The sequence below is a fragment of the Anser brachyrhynchus genome (genome assembly GCF_964034855.1).
Source record: "Anser brachyrhynchus genome assembly, chromosome: 19".
Taxonomy (NCBI): domain Eukaryota; kingdom Metazoa; phylum Chordata; class Aves; order Anseriformes; family Anatidae; genus Anser; species Anser brachyrhynchus.
In genome coordinates, this window is record NC_137712.1 from 531,270 (window position 1) to 557,756 (window position 26,487).

Sequence of the window (26,487 nt, forward strand, 5' to 3'; positions counted from 1 at the left end):
AAGATCACCTAGTCCAACCTCTGACCTAAAATCAATTGAATATGGGAAATATAGGACCCCAAAGTCAATATTTGACAAGTTAGTGCAGGAGAAGCTGTTCTGCAAAATATAAGTTTATGTTTAACCTTTAACTCTACACACAGTTTCCAACAAGAGTTTTCAACCTGAAATGGTTCCATCCCACAACACACCCATAGCCTTCAAGAATCACACTCATCTTTCATATTCACTGAAGGCAAAGATTCTTCCTGGAAGATATCACTGAGCACAACTATAGTCAGCTGCACTGTGGCTGAGAACAAAGTCAATGATGGGAGAAGTACATGCTTTCAAGAGGTACCCACAGCTGCCTCTGGAAGGAGGATGACGCTTAGCAGCCTGATGCAGTGGAGTCCCAGTTTCCAAGAGAAATGACAGGCCATGTAAAGTCCCTATACAAGCTACGTTTATGCTAGTATTTAAACACTTCAGGGTGCTGGAATTCATTTTCGTCTACTGTCAAAATGCTAACATCATCCATCCTTGGTCCAATTTTCACTTAGGCTAGTTAGCATTCTCCAGTTAATTCCCAGACATGGTTTGGAAGTTAATCCAAGTTTGAAACCTTTCCCAGTATATGCTTGCCATGTGGCCAACCTTTCAGCAGACTGAGATGAATAATATAGAGATTGGTGGCTCTGTTCCAGCTGTCCTCAGTGCCAGCAGTGTTTTACTAATGCACATGTGGCTTTCCTGTATAGTGTCTAGCTGATTACTCCAACTCAAATAGGCCCTTGTTTGATTTCATGTCTGGCACCACTAAGAAGCCCTTGATCAACAAATCTTACCTGTGAAAAGTTCCCTGACCTGAGAGACACTACTGTCAGTCCAGCATGATGGTCACTTATGCTCTTTACCTGCTCCTCACAATCTTCTCCATCATAAAAATGTGTGACTTTAACAAAGGTCGGAACAAACAAATAAAACAGAATTAGTGTGTGTTTTGGGTCACTCCAAGAGCATCCCTACGGAGAACATTTCTTTGTTAATCTTCAGGATATACTCACTTGATCTGGGTTTACAGAGATGAAGCTTGCTTTGGCATCTTATTTACAAGCTCCATTTTTAGACGCCAAGAACTGCACAAAAGAATTAAAGGAAGTAACACTGACAATACTTTCTATGTAGAAACCATCATACTTACCAACTAGATCCATAGCACAGAACTACCTGATTTGCACTGTACTGGGCATTTTACATAGTCTCCATATCCACTTGCCTATCTGATGCTTTTTCTGTACTGTACCCAATGAAGGTATAAGGTATACACCAACTTGTTTGCATACTGGGCAGCAGTTTCAGGTGTGCACCAATGACAGCTGGTGATCATGCTTCCCCTGATGCCAGATTCCACAGGCTCAGTGCCTCCAGAACCACCAGCTTGGTAAGGCACCTACTTTTTCAATGACAATTGCTGGCTTTGCCATGCTTTAAGAGGCATAACTGAATTCAGTCTAACCTTTTTCTTTTCTCTCTTTGTTTGGGAACAAACTGTACTGACACCTCTGTCTTCTAAGGACTTTGAATGTGGGGTAGAAGTGACAGGGTTTCTCTGGGTTGTAACGTTTAGTATGGTATAATCCAGCCAGCGCTGAATGGGACAACCTAAAGCTTTTCAGGAAAGATCACAGAATCACAGAATTGTAGGGGTTGGAAGGGACCTCAAGAGATCATTGGGTCCAACCCCCCTGCCAAAGCAGGTTCCCTAGAGCAGGCTGCCCAAGTAGGCATCCAGACAGGCCTTGAATATCTCCAGAGAAGGAGACTCCACAACCTCCCTGGGCAGCCTGTTCCAGTGCTCCGTCACTCTTACCGTGAAGAAATTCTTTTGCATGTTGGCGCAGAACTTCCTGTGATCCATTTTGTGGCCATTGACCCTTGTCCTGTCCCCACAAACCACTGAAAAGAGGTTGGCCAAATCCCTCTGTGTCCCACACCTCAGGTATTTATACACATTGATGAGATTCCCCTCTCAGTCTTCTTTTCTCCAGGCTGAACAGACCCAGGTGTCTCAGCCTTTCCTCACAGGGAAGATGCTCCAGGCCCCGTATCATCTTTGTTGCCCTCTGCTGGCCTCTTTCCAGGAGATCCCTGTCTTTTTTGTACCGGGGAGCCCAGAACTGGACACAGTACTCCAGGTGAGGCCTGACCAGGGCAGAGTAGAGGGGGAGGATCACCTCCCTTGACCTGCTGGCCATGCTCCTTTTAACGCACGCCATGATCCCATTGGCCTTCTTGGCCACCAGGGCACACTGCTGGCTCATGGTCAAAGATGAGCAGGAGAGTCTTAAAAGGTTCCAATCTATAGGTCACGCACACTCTCCCCCTGAAAAAAATAAACAAACCACAAGTTATTAACAGAAATAAAACAGAAAAAAATTACTTAATTCAAGAAGCCTTCTGCAGTTAATGGTTCCATTTCCATTTTTATAGGAAGACTAGTCCACACAAAGTATCTCGTATTCACAGCTATTTTGTTGCACATGGCTAGTGATTTCAGGTTTTTATTCCTCAGAAAACTGTAGGCTGCAGGATGTACCATGCTGTACTGTTCATTCTCATCAGTTTTGTCTCCTTGGCCACTTGTTCCCTAGCAAAGTTGTGCAGGTCTGACCACATAAACGTTTTGCTATAGTCAAGTCCCCATTACCATTAATAAATACAGCAAGTTGGTCATTCTCTAATGTCTAATCCCTTCCAATTTTTGCTTTCCTCTCTATCCTATAGGAGGCATTTACAAAAGAACACTGCACTGTTAACCTTTTAAGTAGTGCAGCACATACCTACAGGACTGCATAGTCTTATGAAATGTGTATACGTCCTTCCCTTAAATGAATGAATGCAGGTGGGGTGTGGGACAGGATGCCTTGCTGATACCTGGAGCGGTGGTGTTCTGCAGGAAGGACAGGAGGAACACAGCTGCTCCAAGACATGCTTTTGGCACAGCAAAGGGTGAGTGCTCTGTGTCATTGCTTACTTGTTGATTCTGTTAGATATTTGTCAAACTCAAAACTGCATTTGGTCTTGGTCAGTTTTTTCATTCCATCCACCTATCCAACCATGTCCTCAATAACTAGTAATGAGTGGAACCACTAGCAAACTGTTGTTAGAGTAGTCGTAATTATTACATGTTACATGCCTTAGAAACAGATCCAAGCAAAGTTATCAGGGACAGAAGTAGCCTCATCTCAGATGTAACCATTATTTCCCACCTATGCAAACCTACTTTGCAGCTGCACCAAGGCTCTTCCCATCTGTTATCCATTCAGGACAGCAAAGGACACATGTACACGTTTACCATAGAAATAGATTCATAGAATCACAGAATGGTTTGGGTTGGAACAGACTTTAAGGATCATCTAATTCCAGTCCCATTGCCATGGGGAGGAACACCTACCACTAGACCAGTTTGCTCAAAGCCCCATCCAGCCTGGCCTTAAACACTTCCAGGGATGGAGCATCCATGACTTTTCTGGGCAACTTGTTCTAGTGCATCACCACCCTCATAGTAAAGAATTTCTTCCTAATATCTAATCTAAATCTACCTTTTTTTAGTTTAAAACCATTTCTCCTTGTCCTCTCACTACACTCCATGACAAAGAGTCTCTCCCCAGCTTTCCTGTAGGCCCCCGTTAGGTGTTGGAAAGTTGTAATAAGGTCTCCCCAGAGCTTTCTCTTCTCTAAGCTGAAGAAAACCAGCTCTCTCAGCCTGTCTTCATAGGAGAGTTGCTCTGGCCCTCTGATCATCTTTGTAGCCCTCCTCTGGACTTGTTCTAATACATCCATGTCTTTCTTATACCTGGGAACCCAAAGCTGAATGCAGTACTCTAGGTGGGGTCTGAGAGAAGAGCAGAGCAGAGGGGAAGCACCTCCTTTGACCTGCTGGCCATGCTGCTTTTGATGCAGCTCAGGGGTTGGTTGCCTCTCTGGGCTGCAAGTGCACATTGCTGGCTCATGTTGAGCTTCTCATCAATCAGTACCCCCAGGTCCTTTTCATCAGGGCTGCTCTCAATCCATTCTCTGCCCAGCCTGTATTTGTGCATAGGATTGCCCCAGACCAGATGCAGAACCTTTCACTTGGCCTTGTTGAACTTCATGAGGTTCACACAGGCCCATCTCTCGAGCCTTGTCAAGGACCCTCTGGATGGCATCCCTGTCCTCCAGCTTGTCAACCACACCACACAGCTTGGTGTCATCATCAAACTTGCAGACGGTGCACTCAATCCCACAGTCCACATCACTGACAAAGATGTTAAATAGCGCCAGTCCCAATCCCGACCCCTGAGGAGTACCACTCATTACTGATTTCCGCTTGGACACTGAGCTGTTGACCACAGCTCTTTGAGTGCGACCATCCAGCCAATTCCTTACCCACTGAGTAGTCCATCCATCAAATTCATGTCTGTCCGATTTGGAGACAAGCATATCATGGGAGAGAGTGTCAAATGCTTTGCACAAGTCCAGGTAGATGATGTCAGTATAATTAATTAATCAGAAGTCATTAATTCTGCCACTTTAACTTTGTGATAGACACTATACAAATGACTATGTTTTGTTTATAAAACAAAACACAGTGATAATATATGTAAGAAGCATTGCAATCTCTGAGGCATAGACATAAACAAAAAGCAACATAAAAGTATTTATGAATTTATTTCTCATTAATAAGAATATACTTAATATGAGGGAAGACGTCAGGGTAGGCTGTCCTTGCTGTTATAAAAGGAGTTGAAATACCTGGGAGCCTCACATACTTTTTGTGAAGCATTGTTTAGGAATTGTCTGCATATATTGTGACTTTGAGAAAGCATCACTAAGAGAGAACATCCACTTATATTCCTTCAGTCACAAACTGATACAGAATGTTAATTTCCACTTTTTAAAAACTATCAAGAATTCTTTATAGCAAGTCATTAATGTGAAAAAGTATTGCTAGAAGTATGCAAGAACAGAGATCTGCCTGGCTCAGTATGTTGTCTCAGGCAGGGCACAATGCTTGGAAAGGAATATAGTATGCTATGATTCTTTAATTCAGAATCACGGAATAACAGAATGGTTAGGGTTGGAAGGGACCTCTGGAGGTCATCTGGTACGACCCCCTGCTCAAGCAGGGCCACCTGGAGCAGATTGCCTGGGACCATGTTCAGGCAGCTTTTGAAGATCTCTAGGGAAGGAGACTCTACAACTTCTCTGGGCAACCTCTTAATTGTTCATGTAGTTTAGGACACCAGCCTCTTTGACTGGTAGGCTCTCCCCTGTAAATGTCTCTGAACATTTAAGCCCAGGTGTATTTTGGGCCTCTACGATAGTTTATTTACTAGTTTAATCGCAAGCTGTGTGAATAAATAACTAGTTTAAACTTACTACCCAATAATTTCACTTGGTACTCCTTGGTTGTGGTATTGCAAATAATAATGACTATTAAATCTTTATCACATCTCCACTCATTTATATCTCTTAGAAAGTAAAATCCATAGTCTAAGTCTTCAACATCTCTTTCTCTCACTCTCAGTGTTAAGTTTTTGAGGTAGGGAAGCTGAATCTGCAGACACCATTGCAGACAGGGGTGTATAATTAATTATATTCCATTTGTTTGCTATGCCTTTCCCAATATTCCACTTGCTTTTTTTCACCTATGAGAAACATCAAGGTGGCTTTTGTAAAACAATATCTATAGTGATACCAAGAACCTTTCCAGATTGTTATTATGGAAAATTCAATGTCCTCATCAGACTTGGTCACCTCTTATTTCATTTTACTGATCAATTCCAAGTATATTCAACAGCACTTTCCTTCCCCATATCTTTATGATAGCTGATCGTTTAGGCCGTTTCGTATCCTCTATTTGACTGATTTAACCCCGAAGAGCAATCTTTGTCTGCTTTGTTTTTAATGGTGAAAATCCAAGTTCACTCTTGGGATCATCTTGTCCATGCATGTTCTAGATAATGCTAACAAATTTGTATAGTAAGTCTTCCTGCAAAAAAAGAAACCAGTATATTAGATTTAGCTATTTTATAGTAACCTTATTCTGTGTATTTTCTGCTGATTTTGAGAAAAACTATGAATTCCTATTCAGAAATCCAAACTTGAACTATAAGTAGACTTTCTGAGGAGCCAAAAATAGAAGAGGTAGAACAGAGATAATATTTCTAGTCCTATCGGCTTCAGGAGAGACTGGTCTCATCTGTCATCAGCCAACTGAAACCAACAGGGACCACACTCCAGCAGTAAGATTCACAGTTGCTTCCTCAGTGTGCATGCAGCTACTACCTCCACATTTTAGCCACAAAAAACACCCAAAACATGTTCTAGCTAAGCATATTCAAGCCTGCCACATCCTTTCCAATAGCTGACTGACAGCATATAAGGGCAAAGGTTCATAAAACTATAGCCTGCTGTTCTGCAGGAGCATGGTGGGAGCCAAAGCAGAGATCCATGCTAATGTAATTTGTCCTCCCATAGCTTTCAAGATAAGGAGGGAAATGTGGTATTGATTTGGCAAGTAAAAGTGACACCCCTCAACATGCGGAATCCATCTCTGCTTGCCACTCAGTGCTGCTCTGCCTTTTGGACAAGGCTGCTTGTATGTGTGAAGTTATTAAGCAGAAACATATTGCCCAGCCTGATGATTAGAGCCAGCTTCAGAAAAGGTAGGTATCAGACCAATTCACAGAGCGTGCAGAAGACTAAATGGCACTTAGCAGTAAGCTGCAAATCAGACTACAGGAATGTGTACAGGCACCTCAATCTAAAGAGACATATTTCTACTCCTGGATATAAATCCCATGAGATGGTTTAATAAATAATTAATACAAGCTGTTTCTTATTTATTTATTTATTTATTTTTAAACTGACAGAACTAATGAACGAGATGCTTATGAGCTTATGCAATGGAGAAAACTGTACAGAAGAAAAAGCTTAGGAAATCCATCCACTGCTAATCATATGGGAAAGGCAGGTAGTCACTGGCTCTTGCTTTATAAATGTCAAAGTTTTCAGTTGTATCTAGTAAATAATTAAGACTGATAAATGTCAGCTAGTTAGTAGTTCCTCCCAGGGCCTATGGACTTCCAGTAATTAATATCTGAGCAGAGTGGAATGGTTATTTGCCCTTTGTTAATATTAAATGGGGTGAGAGCTAGAACTGTGTTTGGGTCTAAGGTTAAATTAGGTTGTGTGTATGGCAACGTCACTCAGTGTCCTAGTCATCATTCCTCCCTCTTCTTGTCTTGCTCTATCAAACTGTTTAGCAAAGACTTGCCTGGAAGTTTACATGTCAAATACTTGATTCAAATGCTAAGCCAGGACGAAGCACTCAGCACTGATTGAATAGCCATGATAAGCACTGTAGGGAAGTACCTGAAGGTGGAAGCAAGGAGGCACTATACTAACATGGAAAAAGATAAATAAGTGGGATAAGCCAGATAATTTACAGACCTGTGAGCCTGGCATCAGTCACAGGACTACAGAGCTACATCAACTGATGTGAGATCCAGTCAATAAGAAGGTAAAGGGCAAAGTTGTTGTTAATGCTTATTTCCTGGGTTTTAAAAACAGTGTCAACCATCTCAGAATTTTATTTATTTATTTGATGAGAAAACATGGAAATCCCTAATTGATGGTTGAATTGAAATGGGAATTTATTCTGGGGAAGGCTGGTATATATATTTCCCCTTAGCATTTGTAGTGACTGTAGCTGGGCAGGATACATTTGGAGTATATGGAGCCTTAGCTGCTCTGCCATGGCAGTTACTGTGCTCTGTGTTGGTAGAGTACCAAAGTGGGCAGAACACTCATACATCATTTGTTTTGGTACCATCTGAAATGTTGTTCAGGAAACCAGAATATCATAAGCATGCCAAACATGACAGATATTAAACCTGAATTCTGGAGCGGAAATGGGTAATTTTTATTTTCTCTGTGTTTGGTGTTGCAGCTGAGGCTGGATACTTTATTCCAGTATCTAAGTTCAAAGAGTGGGTTCAAAGTTCAAACGTGGTGAAAGAGCATCAGAGAAAATCACTAAGGTACGGAAAGTATGGAAGTATTCTGCATTTTTTTTTGAACTTTTATCAAAACACAAGTACAATCCACTTGCTGCCTTAGCTGCCCAGTGGGTTCATCTCATGCCTGACAGACCCTCGGGTGCGCAGCCACAGGGCCAAGTCCTCCATCTGATGTGCTCCACAGCAGTGGAGTCCTACTGCAGGACAATTCTTTTGTAAACACAGAGGATTTCCCTGATTTTTTTGCAATCGAACATAGTACTTTATAATAGAGTTAAAATGAGACTTATTCTGGTATTCCCCATCTTCCTTTGTCTCTTGCTGTTGTCATCTCCTGTAATCATAGTCATACTGACCATGCAAAGTATGTGCTTGTGGCACTTCTGGCACTGAAAAAATAGTGATCTTCATTTGTAAAGTATCCTTATTAAGAAAGAAATCAATTTAGCCTTTCTATTTCATGCTGACTAAACCTTGCTTTAAATAATTCTTTAGTTAGAAAAGTAATGATATAAATATTGAATTACAGATTATGGTCATAATAACTACTGTGAGAAAAACTATTTGAAATCCTCTTTCTTTGTAAAAAGGATTTTCTAGGATAGTTAACAATAGTGCTACTTGCAAAGACCTTGTTTCCTGAACGTCTCTCTAGAGAGAAGGAAAAGAGAAAGAGACACAGGGGAAATATTACTGTGTGTAAGGTTATTCCTAAACTGAATGTTTTTTTACACTTGACAGGAGGCCAGAGGATCTTAGATGAGCAACAGCTTAAATGTTTTTGCACACGAGTTACTCAAATAGCAAAAGTTTCCTTTGCAGTGACAAACAATGTAAGCTCCAGAGCAAGATGCAGGGCCTTCTCTCAAGTTACCCCTGCTGTGTGATCTAGCATAACAGAACGAACAATGCAAACAATAAATAATGACAGAATCAAAAAGCATGGAAGCCCCTTTTCCTGTAACAATATATATCTTTTGGTGAAACACTCTGATCTCACAGATGTAATGCACCAATATGCCCCTGAGGCCACTCCTCTGATTCCACATTTTATGGACTAGCTCTTTTATTCCTAAAATCAGCAGATGCATGGCTTATAGCTGGTCCCAGCATGGGATGCATCACGAGCAGCTTGTCTATTATAAGTGTCCTGCAAAAGGGAAGAAATAGTGTTTGTATCCTCTGTAGCATTTTTACAGCTGAAAAAAGACTTGTAGGATTTTTTTATTATTATTTTTTTCTGGATCCTGCATATTGCTCAATATTAGATATCTGGGATATCAGAAAAACTGAAGACCCATCGTTCCTTTACTTTTCTGGGGTGGGGTTTGGGGGAGAACAGAAGATGTGTAGTGGAAATTCTTGGAAATCTGATCATGCAGTAAAACAACTATAAATTATCTACAACTGTTCTCTGGGATTTTGGCTGGGTATTCCTCTTCATGTGGAATTTGAAAGGCTTTACTAACCATAAGATTTTTAAAATAGTATGCTAAAATTGCTGTTGGAATTTTATAAGTTTGTTTTTTTTTTTTTTTTTTTAAGATTGGTATTCAAACAAACTTTAGTCTTTATCTTTTTAGTGAGGAATTATTGTATTTCTTGATATTACAATAAGCATAGCATAGCATACACTAAGTAACTACAGGTGCATTCTTATGTCCTTTGCTGTGGTCTATTTACTGTATATCTGTCCTTTCAGATTACAGAGACTCTTGTACCTACTGATTATTTTGGGGTGCAGTGCTGGGCTATGTGCAAAGTATAAATTGGATTAATAGAAGTGATGCAGAACCTATAATTCCACTTAACACCTACCCAGATTCCTGAGATAAAGCCAGACATATATATCTGTGTATGTTCACCTATACATACATATGTATTAAAAAGTCACTGCAAAAATGTTTTGGAGTACACAGTCCACATAATGGGTAGAAACAATGGCAAGTAGACAAATGGAAAGTAAAGGCTCCAGCTGCCACTGCCCCAGAACTTTAACTATGCCTATCTTAGCGGACAAGTACCTGCTGCCCATGGAAATGAATAAAAGTTAGTTCCAGGTCACTTTTGGGTTGGTTGTGCTTCTGATCTTAACTTGGCTATGAGCAGCAAAGCCAGTATCCTGTTTATGAGGTCATACTGCTTTTTGGCAGTGAACTGGTCACCACCAGAAACATAATAAACTCCAGGAAGGCCTAAGAAGAATTAGTTCAGGATCTTACTACTTCAAATATTTCTCATGTTGTTCTACTCCCAGAATTCTGCAGCTCAGTCATAACAATATAAGTTCTTTATTTGCTTTCTCCAAATGTTCTTCATCACACCGTTGTCCATTTCATTCCCAGAGTTTATTTACAGTTCAATTTTCTCATTGTTTTTGGGCAAGTATTTCAGGCAAACATCCTGGAACTGCTCAAGTCAGACACTGATTCATAAGAGGGATGCCGAATGAAGGAGAATCCATATATGCATATATCTACTAAAACACCACCTGCATATGTATCGTGTCTCAGTTGTGGCATCATGTGGGGACTCTGATTTCCACTGTTGACTGTTTTATAACAGGACACCAAAGCACATGACACAAAGCAGGGCTAATATTTTCTTTGTTTCTTGTTTTCCTTCGGCTGGAGCCAGCAGACTTCTCTGGCCTACCCACAAAAGCCAGCTTTGTATGTGGAGAGACAGCGTGGTTTGCCTGTATAATTCCTACATGGTATCAAAAAAAAAAAGGAAGGGGGGGGGGGGGGTTGGGGGGGGGACAGAAAAAGTGGCGAGCTGTGAATTAAGGAAGACAACATTATACTGTGATAGATCTGCCAAATGAACAAGTACATCCAACAAAAGTGTATTCAGGTTTGATAAAGGATGGGTGTAATAATAATTGGCAGTTTAAACACCTTTATAGAAAAGGTTAGAGCTGTGTTCTGCAGTTAAGAAGTACCAGTGATGTGAATTTTTCAAGAATGGGCTTGTACTTTTTGAAGCTACATTTCTGAACCCCCATTTCCTTATGGAGAAGTCAAACCAAAAAGCTGTGTATTACCAGACTGCACAACTTGCTAAGAGTACTACCTATGCCAAAAAGAGTTTGAAATTCTCTCTTTACTGGTGTTTTTTTACAGAATATGTACCGCAATTTGCATAGAATGCTGTTTTAAGGAGCAATGCATAATGCAGAAGGGAGAAGTCAATGGAAGGATTGGCTCCCAAGTTACAGAAGAATCTGATCTTGGTTACCTAAAACCGTATGGGCATCCAAACACAACAGGGCTGCAGCAGGAAAAGGGAGGGAGAGCTCATTTCTTCTCTGGAATGGAATGACATCTCAAACTAACACTTAGCCAAGAAGCTTTATTATTGTTGGTGAGATTTCAGAGTTATAAGGAGAAAGCTCTGAGTGTTGATGGGGAGGACTTGCACTCTTGCTTCTTGGTGCTTAGAATTTTAAAATAATTCCTGGAAAGAAGAACACAATTGGAATCACAACTGAAAGTGTTAATTTTTCTCCCTGCAAGGTCTACAGAGAACCTTACTAAAAAGGGGGAAAATCATCTGTGTGGCCTTGAAACCTTATATAATATTTCTGTGTTGGGCCAATAAAAAATATCCTAACCGTTATTTTGTCTGAGCTCAAGTCTTGAAGGAAACATTGGGCTGAGTAGGAAAAATGTTCTATGGTTACAGCCCTTATAATTCTCAGAGCTTTCCCCCAAATACCCCCTTGTTCCAAGCCCTGTCTCCAAATCCTCAAACTGTGGAAGTGATAACCTGCAGACTTGGCAGTGTACATGACATTTTACTAAGGGAGCTTACACAAATATTATCTCAAGTGAATGAGGGTTTAATTCTATTATCTGTGGCTTTTCTTTCCCTGGGGTCAAAAGTACAGAAAGTGGTCATGTTGTCTTTATAGCCCAAGAAAAAAAAAAAAACTGTTTTTAAACCAAATAATTAGTCATCCAGAACTAATGTCCCACAGCACTAACCACTAAGGGGGGTTTAGAGTCATCTGAACAATTTTGCAGTTCTCCAGAGACATCACTTCAGAAGTGCTAGGAAGAATGCATTGCAGGGGATTCTGTCAAGACGGGTGACACTATAGTCAGGGAAACATACAGTGAGGACCCTGCAGGTAAAGTGAAGAAACTCTAGAACCTTTTTCTTGAAGAGTGCTGTTCCTTGTTCTATATTGAATAATTCAATTCTCTGTTGCTTTGTCCTTACATTGCACAGGGCGCGTGTGTGGCTATACCTGGCACAACAGTCCATTGTGGAGAACAAAGTGCAGATCTAAAGTATGACAATTGCATTGTGCAAAAGTCATCACCTAAAGTGAGACGCACAAGTAGACATGTCCTAGCCCACCTGCAGTTCTCCCCAGGGCACATGCTACAGTTTTCCATAACTGCTGCAGTGGGACAGCAGTTCTCTTTGCAACCCTCCTTACTGACGTTGATGTTGTTACCTTTAAGCCACCATTTGTCTCTGCTTCACCTTGCATTTGGAATTTTCCCTTAGTCCACTCCAGGCACTGCCTTCCCCTGTTCATCTGCAGTGGGAATTGGCCTCAAAGGAGTAGGACTGTGCCTGCCAGGTCTGTGATCTCCTCTGTGTTTCTCATGGTCCCTATGCAGAGGTGAAGCATGTGTGAACAGGAAGCACATGCTTGATGTTAGTCTGCATAGTGACAGAAAGAAAGGTCAGAGTGTCCTGATTCGGAACAATTATTTTCTCCTCTGTTTCAGGCTGAGTCTGGGATTCAGCTTCCACCAGACTGGAATACCTTGGGTGACACTGCCTACGTGGCATCTCTTCTTCCTGTGAGTTCTAGATGCAGCGCGTAGGAGCAGGGAGGGAGGCTTTTCCATACTGCCCTGCTCCCAGGAATCTAGCACTGCAGTCATATAGGAAGAGGTTGCAAACCTCTGTTGTGTCCTTACAAAACAAACAAACAAACAAACAAAAAACAATAAAAATGCACAGGAGTGGAAGGCAGGGGAATGCATATCTATAAGGGCACCCTGGAAGGTCTCAGTACTGTTCAATCTGTTATACAGAAGTCTGAACAAAAGATTTGCCTGAAGGGTTATAGCACTGCTCATTAGTATGTTCTGTGCACATGACAGATTCAAAGATAGGGGTCTTTGATGCGCTTCAGCACAATGAACACTTACTGGTTTCTAGCACCCCCTGTGACTGCATATGGTTGGCCAACAAATTTTACACTACTTTATATGCTATAGCGACCAAGACTTTCAACTCAGCTAGTATAATTTGTCAAGTAAAAACTGCAGTTTTCTTTCAGGATTTAAGACACTTTCTGCTACTCACAAAGTCATCTCAGACCTTTCTTTCAGATTGCTTTTTTCCCCAACACTGCATTAGGAGCTCTGGATTAATGCAAAAATACTTGTTTTAATGAAGAAGAAACTGAAAAATGTTTCATTTACAGCATTTGCTAGAATAACAGAATTCACTGATACTGCTATGGTAGAAACAAGAGAGATAGTCCTTCACCTTATAAGATAGTATTTAGACTTTATTTTTTCAGATGGTACACTGTCCTTCTGGTCTAAAGTTATTACTTAAATTTTCCACATAACAACTTCCCAAAGATGCCTTTGAAAATTTCTAAAGACAACATGTACTAAATACTTTAATATAAGTGGGTTTGATTCAATACACATTGTTCAGAAGCACCAAAGATCTGTGGATGTATCTTGGGTTGTATCTAAATCTGTACTTCCGTGCATAGTTTTGTCTCTGAAAGCAATCCCAAGCTACATGGTCTGTGAAAAAGCACAGTGAGCTTAGTAGAAATATGAACCATGTGAACTGTGATGCCACTAAACCACAGAACTTCTTTTTGTCTGTTTTGATAGCCCTTGATCCTTCAAGGACGTGGAAGTATTTTTCAGTCCAGGAACTGACAACTAAGACAACTTTCAATTCTGGAAAGAAAAGCATCCTTTTTAAATCCATCCCTCTATACTTTTCTTTTTGGACACTGTCAGCCTAGCCTTTGAAATTAACACAAATATTCATGAGAAATACAATCCTGCTCAAAGCTTTGAATCAAACACATTGGAGCTGATAAATAGTTGCCCTTTGATTTCCAAATGATGTTTAATCTCTGAAACAGGTACAGTAACCTTGGATAATCTGCTCATCAGTTTTGTAGGTTAAATAAGTGGATATATTAGTTTCCTCTAGATTTCATTGTTCTGTAGTAGCAATGGGAACGTAAGATTAACACTACAAAAATAATAGAGAACTGTCTGCTATGCTTTGTGGAGTCTAAAATGAGCCTTTGAAGAAAGGAACTCAGAAGGTGATGCTGTGTTTCCCAGTGAGATAGTAGGCATTTCTAGGGTGAGGAAAACTACTATAGGACAGTTATGTCTACTTTGATCAGATATAACTTGCTATCGGAACTGTTGACTGTTAAACTGAAATAATGTACTTAGCCTAGGGCCACAGGAGACACCGAGGCTAGCACCTTTTCTCTGCTTGAGGTGGAAATGGTATCACTGACTTTCTCTTTTCAGGGTTTTCCCATTCATTGTGTGTATCCCAATGTCCCTCACTTTGAACTACAACTTGTTGTAGACTTGACTTTACATGGGAGAATGCACAGGAAAAGAACACGATCACTTCAGATGTTTAAATAGGCAATATAAGAAGATTGAAAGAAACTTCTACATACCATTGTGCATGGTCACTAAAGACTTGTTAAGAAGTCAGAGCAGTGTCAGTGTATCTAGATGAATATACTTCTAAAAATCAGATTCTGCTCATAATTAAATGACCAGTTGACAGAACCCATTGTGCAGTCTAAATAACTTACACAGCATATGATTTTAATGCTTATATAATGCTTCATTTTTTCAAAGCAAATTAAGAAACAAAAATGAAGCTCTTGGGAACACAAGTTGTTCCCAACAAACCCTAATGACAGAGCAGCCCCAAACTGTCAGGCTCTGTGTGCATGAGATGGTGACCTACTGAATTACCTTTTAGTAGAACAGTGTTACATGTTGTTTTGAATGTAAGTGACAACAGTCATCTTGGCTTCCTTGCCATATAAATCATGACAACGCTTGGAGCATATGCAATTACCCACCTCAAATTCATACATATGTAGGACAGACAGTCAATAGGGAAGCTGTGTAAAATTCATTGCTTAATGCAACTTAAGGATCATTAGGAGAGATGATTTGCAGAATTATAAAGGTCTGACATTTGTTGACCACTGAATTACCCTTTAAATTATTCAATGGTTTTGAGATTATTTGCTGACCTGTTGTGACCTAACTTCAATTGACTATTGCAGCAGTGAAGACTGTTGCCTGCTGCTGCAGTGCAGGCAGGTCACATGCAGATTTTACACCCTGTTGACAGTAAAAACAAGTAATTTGTAATGAATTTCAGGCTAAGTTAAAATGAAAGCACTTCCTTAGCACATCCTGCTAAATAAGTGAGGTTGATGGAGGGATTGCTTTTCAGAGAGCCACTGAAATTGTTAGAAAATGATCAAATGTTTAGAGAGATTTGTGCAGAAGTTGCTGATCCTGACAGAAGGAAAAGTAAGGACCAAGGAGTTCTTGATCTGTGCTGTTTGGCATATTACAAGTCAGCTCTACCACAAAAGCAAAGCACAAAGTGCTTTCTATTGACAGACAGGTGATGGCAGGAAGCTTCTTCAAGAGTTTCTCAGGATGCTGTTAGCTCAGCCCAGAGAGACAAAGAAGTCTCCTGGTTTGTGACAGAAAAAATCAGCTTTACCCTGGGAAGTAAGGAGGTGTATGGCATTAGACTGGATTAGCTCCTGCACTTCCCTTATCTGCATAAATGATGATACAGTGAAGATGCTAGTAGTTTTACATTTCAGATACAGAGAGACACATGATATACTACAGTTCCTGTGGGATGTCACCCTAATCAGTAAGTTTGCATTGAAAAATGGTAAGGTGCAAGAAAGTTTGGTTTCCGTATGAAAGTAGTTAAAAGAGTTTAGGAGTCTACAAGTTTACTTTCAATTTAAAGTTCCTTGGGGCAAGAACAGGATCTCACTATGCATTCATACAGCATTTAGCAAGAGGAGCCTGCCTGATCCTGTCTAAGACCTGGAACAGCTACTTAACCACAAGTGAAACGTAGTTCTCTATGAATGTAAATGGGCTTTGACACCTGTGAGGACTGCACCTTGCTAAAAGCAAGATTTTTAACTGGTTTATTCTGTTGTAACCCATGCATTGAGAAAGATGATGAAACACACAGTTCTGCAGTGCCTGACTAGTTCTAGCTGAAGGAACAAGAAGGAACAAGAACTAGTGGCCTCACAGTGTTGTTTAGACACAAAGCAATGACTTTTCTTCTAAACATGTGGCTTTTACAGACTGTTAATCATCTTGTGCTGGAGTTTTTCTCACTAACCAGTACAGTTTTTCCCACTAACCATTTTTTTCCCAGTTTTTCCCACTAACCAGTACAATGTAAGCATGTGTGCCCATGCTCACACATCTGTATTAAAAATAGCCTTGAAGACTAATGGCAGCATCAAGATTATATATCCCTTAAATCTGTAATTCTGCATCCCTTCGAAGATATTTCACATACATATTTATGACTACTAATAATAATTGCCAATAACTAAGAGAAAAAATTTTATGCTACAGGTTATGGTTTTACAAGCTATAGCTTCAGTGCTTTGGGGTCAAAGTAAGTGTCCATAGAGCGTCCATAGCGACACATAGAGTGTCCGTAGAGTGCAGAATGGAAGGTTGTAACTCCCAACCAATGTTCCCATAGAACTGTATGTTCTGGTTTCCGTGACAGGCCAGTGAATTCAGTGGTAACAACATTAATCTGTCTGTTACTTGTGCCTGAGACAGACTGTCTCGTAGAGCTCCCAGAATGTCTCCATGCTAACAGCCAGCATCGTGTGCTGCGTCACTCTAATTCCTACCTCCAAATGATGGACTGGGATAAGCAGTGCCTGGTATAAAGCTCTAAGGAAGCTACCGATACTTTCACTTTTTCTTTGTCTTAAAGTCTGGAGTCTTGTGATTCAGCATGTGTATAGGATAGCTGCTTTACTGTTCTAAGAGAGGCAGAAACAAAGGTCTAAAGGTCTCTCTCTGCACGTAGCAGCATCAGGTTATATGAGAGCATGTAAGTGTTTGGCTCTAGAGAGACTGCCCAGTCTCTCTGTCCTCATTACAGAAGCATTGCCTAATGTTTCAAAGCTACAAATGCTTGGTAATGTGACAATAATATGCCCTCTCCTCTTGGAGTGAAGGTTACTTCAATCATCAGCTATTTTTGCCTCCCAATTTCCTGGGCAACTGGAATTAGGGAAGATGCAAGCATGCTTGGGAAACACACAACATGAGGCACTAAGTAGACACTTGTAATTCTAACAAGCAGCTCTTGTGTTGGTTCCTTTTCTTTTGGGTAACAGATATGGCTCTTGAATCCTCGAGCTGATGAAAAGCAGAAGAGCAAGTGGGCCACAGAGTCTGTCTCTGCTGACAAGTGGTATCAGTGATAAGCTCGGAGTGAACCAAAGGGTGAATTTATCAAGGTGCATGTACAGAGAAGACTTCCTCTGATGTATGATAGCTTCTTGTCAAAGTCTTGGAAATATTACGGCATGGGGGTGGAAAACTGGGAGTAAACGAGGAATGCAACGGAATTATAAATTGGAGAATAGTCTTGGGAGAGAGAAAGGCCATATTTACTGTGAAGCAGAGAGGTATGTTGGGACAGCAAGATGTGGATATAAGACCCTGTTCTCCATGGTGATGTATTTAAAACCCTTCTCAATGGCAGGGCTTGTGTAATATCTGGGATTTTGGATTTCAACAAGAAAAGAAATAGAAAAGCAAAAAATCCAGAGCAAATGCTGAGAGAATAGAGTGGTGAAACAGTAGTCAAACACATGTGAAACGTTATGGATCTGTCCTGGGTAAACCTTACAAGGGCAGAGACTTTCAGAATTGTTTTATAAAGCAGCAAGGCTAATGACACCTCATTCATAGACTCTAATTGTCCTCCATGGGGAGTACAGGTTTTGTTTCTTTGTCTAGTTCACTCAGTCTCCACGATGTTTACAGAACCTGGGCTTGAACTTAAGGTGCCTTCCATGGTGCATTTGAGGTAGTCTGGCCACATCATTTGACAGTCTCACAGCTCTAGAAAAGGGATTTTTTTTCTGTGAAAACATGAAATGAAACATACATCATGAATTGTTCTGAACTGAGTTTGAAAGTACACAAGTCCTTAGGCATTCTTTAAGATGAATGCTCTTCTTCTGTCTCTGAGATTCATACAGTTAATATGCAAGAATGTCTATCTGTCATAATGTAATAGGGACATGCTGTCCATTGATATTCAGTGACTTCAAATACAGGTGCTCTGCTATGAACCAGCAAAACCTGGGCTGAGAGCTAATATTTCCCTCTCTTTTGGGGTGTCTGAAGCCGTTACACTGGCTGAAATGAAATGCTTCTGTTCCCTTGATGTTCCACATTGGATTTTCACCTAGCCTAAATGTAAGTATCATAGATACTTGCATGCACATGTGTTGTTCACCCATTGTTTGAAATGCAGCTGTCATGTTTTTTTAATCTTAGATAAACACAGCATGTATAAATCTTCTGCTACCTTCCACCAGCTTGTTTATCTGATTAAAATAGTCATGGCTGTCATGTATTGTTGGGATATTGTTTTTTTTCAAGTATATGGTTTTAGTAAATTCTAAAAAACATGTGATGTAATATAAACATAGGACAGAATATAAACAACATAATTACACTTGAATTAAAATATTAAACAGTTGCCAGATTTACTGGCAAATAGCTTTCAAGTGAAGTATTATTTAAATAACAAATCCAAATTTTATTTTTAAAGTATTGCTTTTGTCCAACCTCATGGCAGTTTGACTTCTTTTTTTTTTTTTTTAAAACTTGTTACAGTTCTTTTTTTGCCTGTACTAGCCTTCAGGTAAGTATGATATTCATGGATTTTTATTTTTACTTTTTATCTTTGGCTAATTAGTAACAACAGTGGTGTTTCTTGTTTGGCCAACTTCTAAGGATGTTAAGGATGCTTTTTTATTATTATTTTTAATTTTTGTTCCTGTCCTCAATTTCTCATTCCTTCCACTGTGGAGCTAACAGTGGATTTTGCAATTTTTAACAGGATTATAGCACAGACAATAACACTGCTCTGTGTTCAGCACAACACTGCCTGTGTGAGCCCTGTGAGTGAAAGTGTGTGGGTGTTGCCCAGACTGTGCAGATTTTGTCACCTTTCCTTAGCATGCTGTTGCCTCAGATATGCAGTCCCCTGTGGTCCTTTCCAGATCCATGTATTATATGTGCAGGCTAGAAAATTTCTGAATTTGCCATTCCTGTTCCCTTTTTGCACAGCCTAGCCAGAATGTGCTATAATGAGGATTCTCCTGGCTGCTCCTTTCCCTGTGTGATAGATACTTTAGCTACATGCTCATTCCAGAACCCAGTAAATGTACAAAAATGAAACTGTTTAGCTGTTAAGGGTTTTCACCTGCTGAATTTATCAGTGTGACGAATATTCAGCTAAAAGTTACTTCAGTCTTACTGTGAACTGTAATCAACTGTCCAAATATACTATAGTTCCCCAAAGCACCATTCTAATGCAATCTCCACACCTTTAGGGTCTTCAGGACTTATGAATATGTATTTTTGATTTCCCAGTGGTCTTTTATACTGGAAGATTCAGTTTTATGCATTTGAAGAGGAGATGAGATGCACTGATTTAACTAATTGAGCAAGCTTTCCTTTAATGTTTCTTTTCTCTTTGTTTTCATTGTGCCATTGAAAAGCAAAATCCTTGGGCTGAACATGAAAACCCATGCAAAACAAAACAAAACAAACAACAAAACAAAATTTGTCAAGATAAACACCCATTTCAAAGTTAATTTAAAATTCTTTACATGACTTAACAGAGGGCCTGCATTTGATCCCTTTGCAAGTTTCCAGCTGAAATACTGCTCTGCAGAGAGGCTGGAATATCGCTACAAATCGTGGTCTATAATCAGGGCTTTTTTCTTCTTCTTCTTCTTCACTAGAGCAACTTAGATTCTAAGAAATTAAGTTTAATCTAACATACAATAGGCATAAAGAACCCTTTGCTTTATTTTCTTTCTTAAGATAGTTATGTGCAGAGGTTGGGGCATAGGTGTGCATACCTATGTGTAATATGAAGTATCCTAATCAGACCTGCTGATGTTCAGGGTTAGTAATTGACATTTCAATCTCAATTGAACAGTAAAACTTTCTCTACTTCCTATTTTATCAGATAGTCTCTGCTATCTGTAATTTCAGTGTTGGTATAATATCTAGCCAACTGCAGAAAGAAAAAGCCAAGGGTTCTAACTCACCATTAGGTGGTGCCCCTGCCTTTCATTTAAAAACAAAACAAAAAAAATGCACAGAAGAATCTACTACCCTAATTTTCTTTATGCAAATAAGTACAGCTCTAAGTATCTGTAGAGGAATTTTAAGTTTTAGTGTGGAAAGAAATGAAATATACATACTTCTAATGAATGAGATTTTGGCTGTTGAAAGGGTTGGTAGAGAAGAGTAGCTTCTTGACTCAGTTATGAGGCTGTCTGCCAGACCTGGAAGAAACATTACCCTGTTAAGTTTGCTGCCTGTCCTCACCAGGGCCCTTGTCCAGCATGTATGTCTCATGCCTAACCTCTCGCACTGCAATTTCTGCCAACTGCAGAGACTGAAGTCCAAGAGGGTGTCTCTCTGACCCAGAGAGTCGTCTTACACCCTGAAGTTCTTCTGCATCAGCATCTAAGCTTAAGTATTTGTATTTATCATTAAAGATTAAGTATTTGTCTATATCATTATGTGTATTTCCAATTTACCTGCTGCCTTTTAAATCCTATTAAAATTACTTGCCTTGTAACCAGCTGATGGGAATGCCACACATTATAGTGTCTTTTTTTACCTGTATTTCTTATTGATTGATTTTCATTGTGTCATTGTCTGCTGCCTTGTCCAGTGGTGACAGGATATGTACATTATTCAGTAGACCAAACCAAGCTCATGATGTAACCTCTGTAGCTGCAAGCAACCCACAAAGTTCAACATGATGCCTTTTTGAACATCACCTGTAGATGGCTGGCATTGTTTGCTTAGTCCTGACACTCAGCTCATGGGATGAGATAAATGGGCCAGCTACTGAACCCTTGCTAGTAATGAGCAATGGAATAAAATTCAGAACTGCTGACCCCCTGATCACCACTTTAGTCCCTGTTCCACAAAGGCACTCAAATAGCTGGCTCAGTTGAAAGAATTTTGGCTACAACCAGTAAGTTTTAACAAAGCAAATGTTGCCTGACTTAGCTGTTTTTGTTTCGCCTGCTTCCTAGATAAACTACACTGTATAGCTTAGAAAAATGGCAGGTGGGGTGGGCTGTGTTCAAGTTCCTGTGGGCCTGACTTCATTTGGGCAATAAAGCTTTTAAGCATTTAACCTTTTTGAGAAAAGAAGCATCCCCCTCTTTTCATCTGTGGATCTGGGACATTCTGACTAGCTCAGTGACAGCAGCTGGACTCCAGGAGTGCCAGTCTGCCCTTTAGCAGTGGGGTCCTCCCCAGGAGGTAACTGGTACTCCTGGGTTCCAGAAATCTCAACAGCCTCTTTTCTTCACTTCAGCTTTTCCATTAGCATACTTGAGAATAATGAACTGAACCAACAACCTCAAGTTTGACCAATAACTGCAGGTTCTCTGATGATGAAAAGCATTCCATATCCCATTATTAGTAGGTCAACATGAATAATTGGCAGACATACAAAAAAGCTATTGATCACACAGATTTCATTATGGTTTTCAAGTAAAAATTCAGCAGCTAAGGTTTTATTATTTAAATATTCTCTCTTTCATTTCATCTCTTGAAACATTGCTGTTGTGCCCTGGACAGGAAGGAGAGGCTTGCAAAGAAGAATGCTGGTGGTACCACTTCAATCATATAGCCTGCAGATAAATTTGAGTGTGCATGTTAGTTAAGCTCTGAGTATCTCACCTAGACTTTGTGTCTAGAGCTTTGTGTGGAGCAGTAATTAAGTATTTGATTATTAAAACCTAATCTGTGACTGTCAGACCAAGTGTATGTACTAGGTACATAGAATCTGCTTCCAAAGTCACATGAGCAATCAGTTTGCACCATAAATCAGCCAAGCCACGCACTTCCTCAGTGCTTTCAGCCTTTCACAATTCAAAGGGTTAGCACAAGCTGCAGAGATTTTGACTTAAGAACTTGGTGGATTGGAGGTGCAGGAAGTGAGAAATGTTTCTGTTGATTGTATCCTTAGGGTTGTAGGAAAGACCTGCCTGCCTACATCAGCTGTGTTCTCAGGAGTGTTGGTGCTGGTGGGCAGTGAGACCATGCTATGAAATATGTTAAAAAATGCAAATAAAGTAAAAATGAAGCAGGTGTTATAAAACATTGAAAATAAAATTTAAAAATTAAATCTTTTCTATAGAAGTTTTCCTTGCAGTTGAAAAAATTGAGAGAAAAAACAAGGCTCATCAGAATAGAAATTTTTGATACTTTTTGACAAAAACAACAACAAAACAACTCTTTTTAAGAAGCATCATTGAAAAGTCTTGTCTGACTGTTGGGAGAGACAGGCCCAGTGTCTGTGGCCAGCTCTCCTCCGTATGTCTTCCCTCCACTCAGCATGTCTTCTGTTTCTATATGCCTTGGCAGGAGAGGAGACAGTTTATATCAAATCTTGTCTTTCTGTAGGCTGACTGCACTGCAGGTGGACTGATGGAATAGGAACAAATCCACTTCTTGTAGAAATTTTCAGCATTCAGACATAATATATTGAAATGTAAAATACATCCAAATTAGAAACTAGGTGTAACATTGTTAGTGGTTTACCACAACTGGAATTCAGTGCTGAGCAAGGGAACCCCACAAAGGCCTATTCTAATTTGGATCAAATGTCCTGCCAGGACATGTGTGCTAAATTGGGAAGATTTTCCCCAGATATGGTAGGGGGTAGTCTACACCGCAATAGCAGCACAGGTTTGCAGTGGCCAGCCCCACTCACTTCAATGAGACTTATGAAATTAGTAGGTAGGTCATCCCAGTAAATGAGAAATTGATCTTAGCAAGTTGTCACATAATTGTATATAAATAAATAGATGGAATAATATACCTTCTCATCTAACCTCCCTCCTTCACCCCCCTCACCTGAAAATAAAAAGTTCTCCCAGAGAGGGCTGGTGGTTGGGGTAGTGGGGCAGCACAGGAGTTGTGCAGTTCAGTGGCTCTTGTCTGTGCTATAACAGATAGACCAGGACTTGCTACCTTCCAGCAACAAGGAGAGAAGGGGAGAGATCATTGGTGGCTGCTCTTCAGCATCAATGGCTGTTTCAGGGAGGTGCCTTCAAACAGGAAACTACAGGTTAGGATACCAACTTCTGTGCATGTTTTGCACTACTGTGGGCCTCTGAGTGTTTTCCAAGACATGTCCCTACTACACGTTCCTTCAGTGGCCGTGGTAGCTTAGGTCTTGAGCTCTTTTCTTCTCACTGCTCATGTTGCCCTGCAGTCTGGCAGGAAGGCTGAAGGAGACCTTGAATAAACTCTCACGCTGCTCCCCCAGGGGCCCTCCAAACTTATGCCCAAACTTGAGCACAGCTGCCAAAACCTTGCATAAACATAACCTGTGTTTCTGCAGAGGAGCCTCTGCCTGTCCTGCCAGAGCTGCAACACCTGGTGCTTTGCAGCTCTCACAAATGTTTTGGACAATTCTAAAGCTTGTTGAATATCCAGAACATGATCTCCATATAAGAATGTCAAATTCTACTTTGAATTACTGATGGCAGAGGGAAAATACAGTATACTCACAGAGTTTTGTAACTGATATGACATGTAAGAGTTCACACCAGTAGCTGTTTCACTACTCTTTGTGTAAAATATATTCCAGTTGGACAGCGCTAGGATGGGTAAGGCAACAGTATTAGACCTGGGAGGTTTCAGCAAAGCAAAACATTCTGAGGCTTTTTCTTTGTTTTACTGCAGAAATATAAAGCCATTCTCAACAGCCTTTCACTCTGTGTGGTTCACAGATTTTTGCTGTTGTTGTTGTTTTGTTCTTTCTCTTTGATTTTCATTTCTGTGCATGACTTCCACAAAGGACCCTTCCATATCATGTGTTGCCTGAAATCAAAGTTGTTTTCAATACACTCCCAACACAGCTACTGAATGCAAACTGTGAGGCAGCACAGCAGGAGCTGTGCAGTGACCTGGAATCAAAGGGAGATGTTGCTCTGCTGGCCCAAGCGCCAAACGATCTTGTTTTAACTTAAGAATGTCAAAATAATGTGGAATAAAATATGTGAGGAATGATCTCCCATTGCTAATGGAGGGGAGGAGGGGATCCTTCTTGCCTTCCTGCAGAGTCCTGTCAAGGATGAGTCCTATTGTGGGAAGCCCAGGAAGAAAAAGGCAGGAGAGAAGAGAGAGTGGGGAGGTATGAAGTGGAGAGGTGGTGATCTGCAAAGCGAAACGTTGGTGCAAATGAAGTGCAACCGTGGAGGAAGTGTTTCTGAAGGGAGGTGCCCTACTCCCACCTCATGAAAGGCTGGGGTTTCAGCAATATGGAGGATAACGGTTTAGTGGCTGCTGGCAATTATATCCTCTGCTGTAGTGGGTGAGGATGGCCTTTCTGACTGTAGTCTGAATGTCTGAAACTGCAGCTTTTTGCCTGTTCATGGACCCTGGCAGATGAGGCCAACAGAGTAGTTATGCCAGTCACCCCTATGCCTTTTTGTTTGTACCATACTAATAGCAGAAAATCCACATTCACAACCTGATTCAGTTCCCAGAGGCTGCAGCAGGTGCAGTCAGGTGTCAGCTGGACAAACTCTTCCAATTGCTATCTCCTGCTATCTTCTGCGATCTCCTGCAAGTGTTTAGTGCAGGAAACAGAAGGAAATTGGCCCATATTTTCCATGGGCTCCACCAAGAAATTAAAATCAACCTAAGGTTCCCAGGAAAGACTACTAGAAGCCTGTGTCATCAGCTCTGAGTGAGGACACCTGAGACTCCCTCATGTGCCACTGAACAGGATTGGTCTCATGCCCAGCAGCTGTGGGAAGTACAAGCGCAGTGCACTAATAGGAAGGGCTACTCTTGAGCATGGCTTCTGGCTGTCTGGGAAGGTATTACTGGTTGGTGACACACCTTGGACAGAGCTGCTTTTACTTGTCTCTTGTGTACTTTGGGGTATTTGCAATGATAATAGTGACAAAAAACATAGTACAGAACAACCAGGACTGTGAAGTTTCAGAATAAAAGACACCTCAGTAATATTGTTCAAAATAGAAAGTGTTTGCATTCACTTGTGTCCATGTGCAGAAGCACAACCGCTGAATTTCAGATACCACAGAGTGAATTCATAAAACCTGCGTGGAAAACCATGCTATCTGTACATCTGATGGATGAGGCTGAGGTACTGGTGAAGTAGCTGAAGCCACAGTACACAGGAACTAGAACTTTAATATGGAAGGCACTGTTAACAGAGACATTTCAGTGAGGAGGCAAGTCAGACTTGGAACAAACTGCATGGATTTGGAAATTCTTTCAGCCTTATCTATCCTTAGCATGCTCTATTTGACCTTGATTTTTCTCCTGTTACAGGTAAGAGGTTCAGGGCCAAAAAGTTAAAAGAAACTAGCAGCATTAGCTATGAGCATCATGTTTTACGTAGGTGGAAATAGAACCCTTACGGTTATTAGTGCAAATTTATTATTTTGTGGTTTACTGTAAGAAGCTGTAGGATGACAGGCCTATGTTATAGAGTAATACAGACACAGCAGACAGCTTGCTATTTGATTCTGAGAGTGATTTTGACCTCTGGAATTCAATCTTTAGCTCCATCTCTGCATTTTATTTTGGAAATGTTCTCTAATGCAAAAGAAAATGTTGCAATTTTAAGACTTTAATGTCTTTCTTCTCAGGTCAGTTAAGCAAAAACTGAAGTAATTTGTAATGTGATCACATTACCTGCTATTGCTCGCTCTCTCTGCTGAGAGGTGCTGTAGGACATGTGCTTACTTCTGACAGGTTGCTTATTGTTGCAAATGTTTGTATCTCAAGCCCCAGCTGAAGTATGCAGCAGAATTATCATTTAGGCATTTTTTGTCTTCTGCTCATAATTCTTGAGCAATACTAGAATAGGATTGATGCATATTTGCAGTAGAGAAGAATTTTAAAGTAGAGCATAGCTACTCATAATGAACACTGAGTGAAAAATGATTTTGAACCCCCTGATAGTGCTTTGACACAATTGCTGAGCTTGGTTGGACAATTGGGCTTTATTGCTCTCTGTAGATTTACTCAAGAGGCTGAGAACT

The 26,487-nt window shown here is 40.5% G+C and overlaps 1 protein-coding gene across 4 annotated transcripts in view; it reads left to right on the plus strand.

Moving 5' to 3' along the window:
* LOC308180299 (uncharacterized protein) overlaps positions 1-11,917 on the plus strand; it is a 33,914-nt gene extending 21,997 nt beyond the window's left edge. Inside the window, exons 2-5 of one of the 4 annotated variants that reach the window (XR_013940874.1) lie at positions 2,767-2,991; positions 6,900-7,000; positions 7,293-8,069; positions 11,174-11,917. Coding sequence is in view for 2 of the 4 variants with exons in the window: in XM_080561635.1 (XP_080417761.1) it covers positions 2,879-2,991; positions 6,900-7,000; positions 7,979-8,069; positions 11,174-11,372 (504 nt within the window). In the remaining 2 variants the exon portion in view is untranslated. Of the gene's footprint in view, positions 1-2,766; positions 2,992-6,899; positions 7,001-7,292; positions 8,349-11,173 lie in introns of those variants that run through there. The other 3 variants (XM_080561635.1, XR_013940875.1, XM_080561636.1) reach the window with 3 other exon arrangements.
* The last annotated feature ends 14,570 nt before the right edge of the window (positions 11,918-26,487 follow it).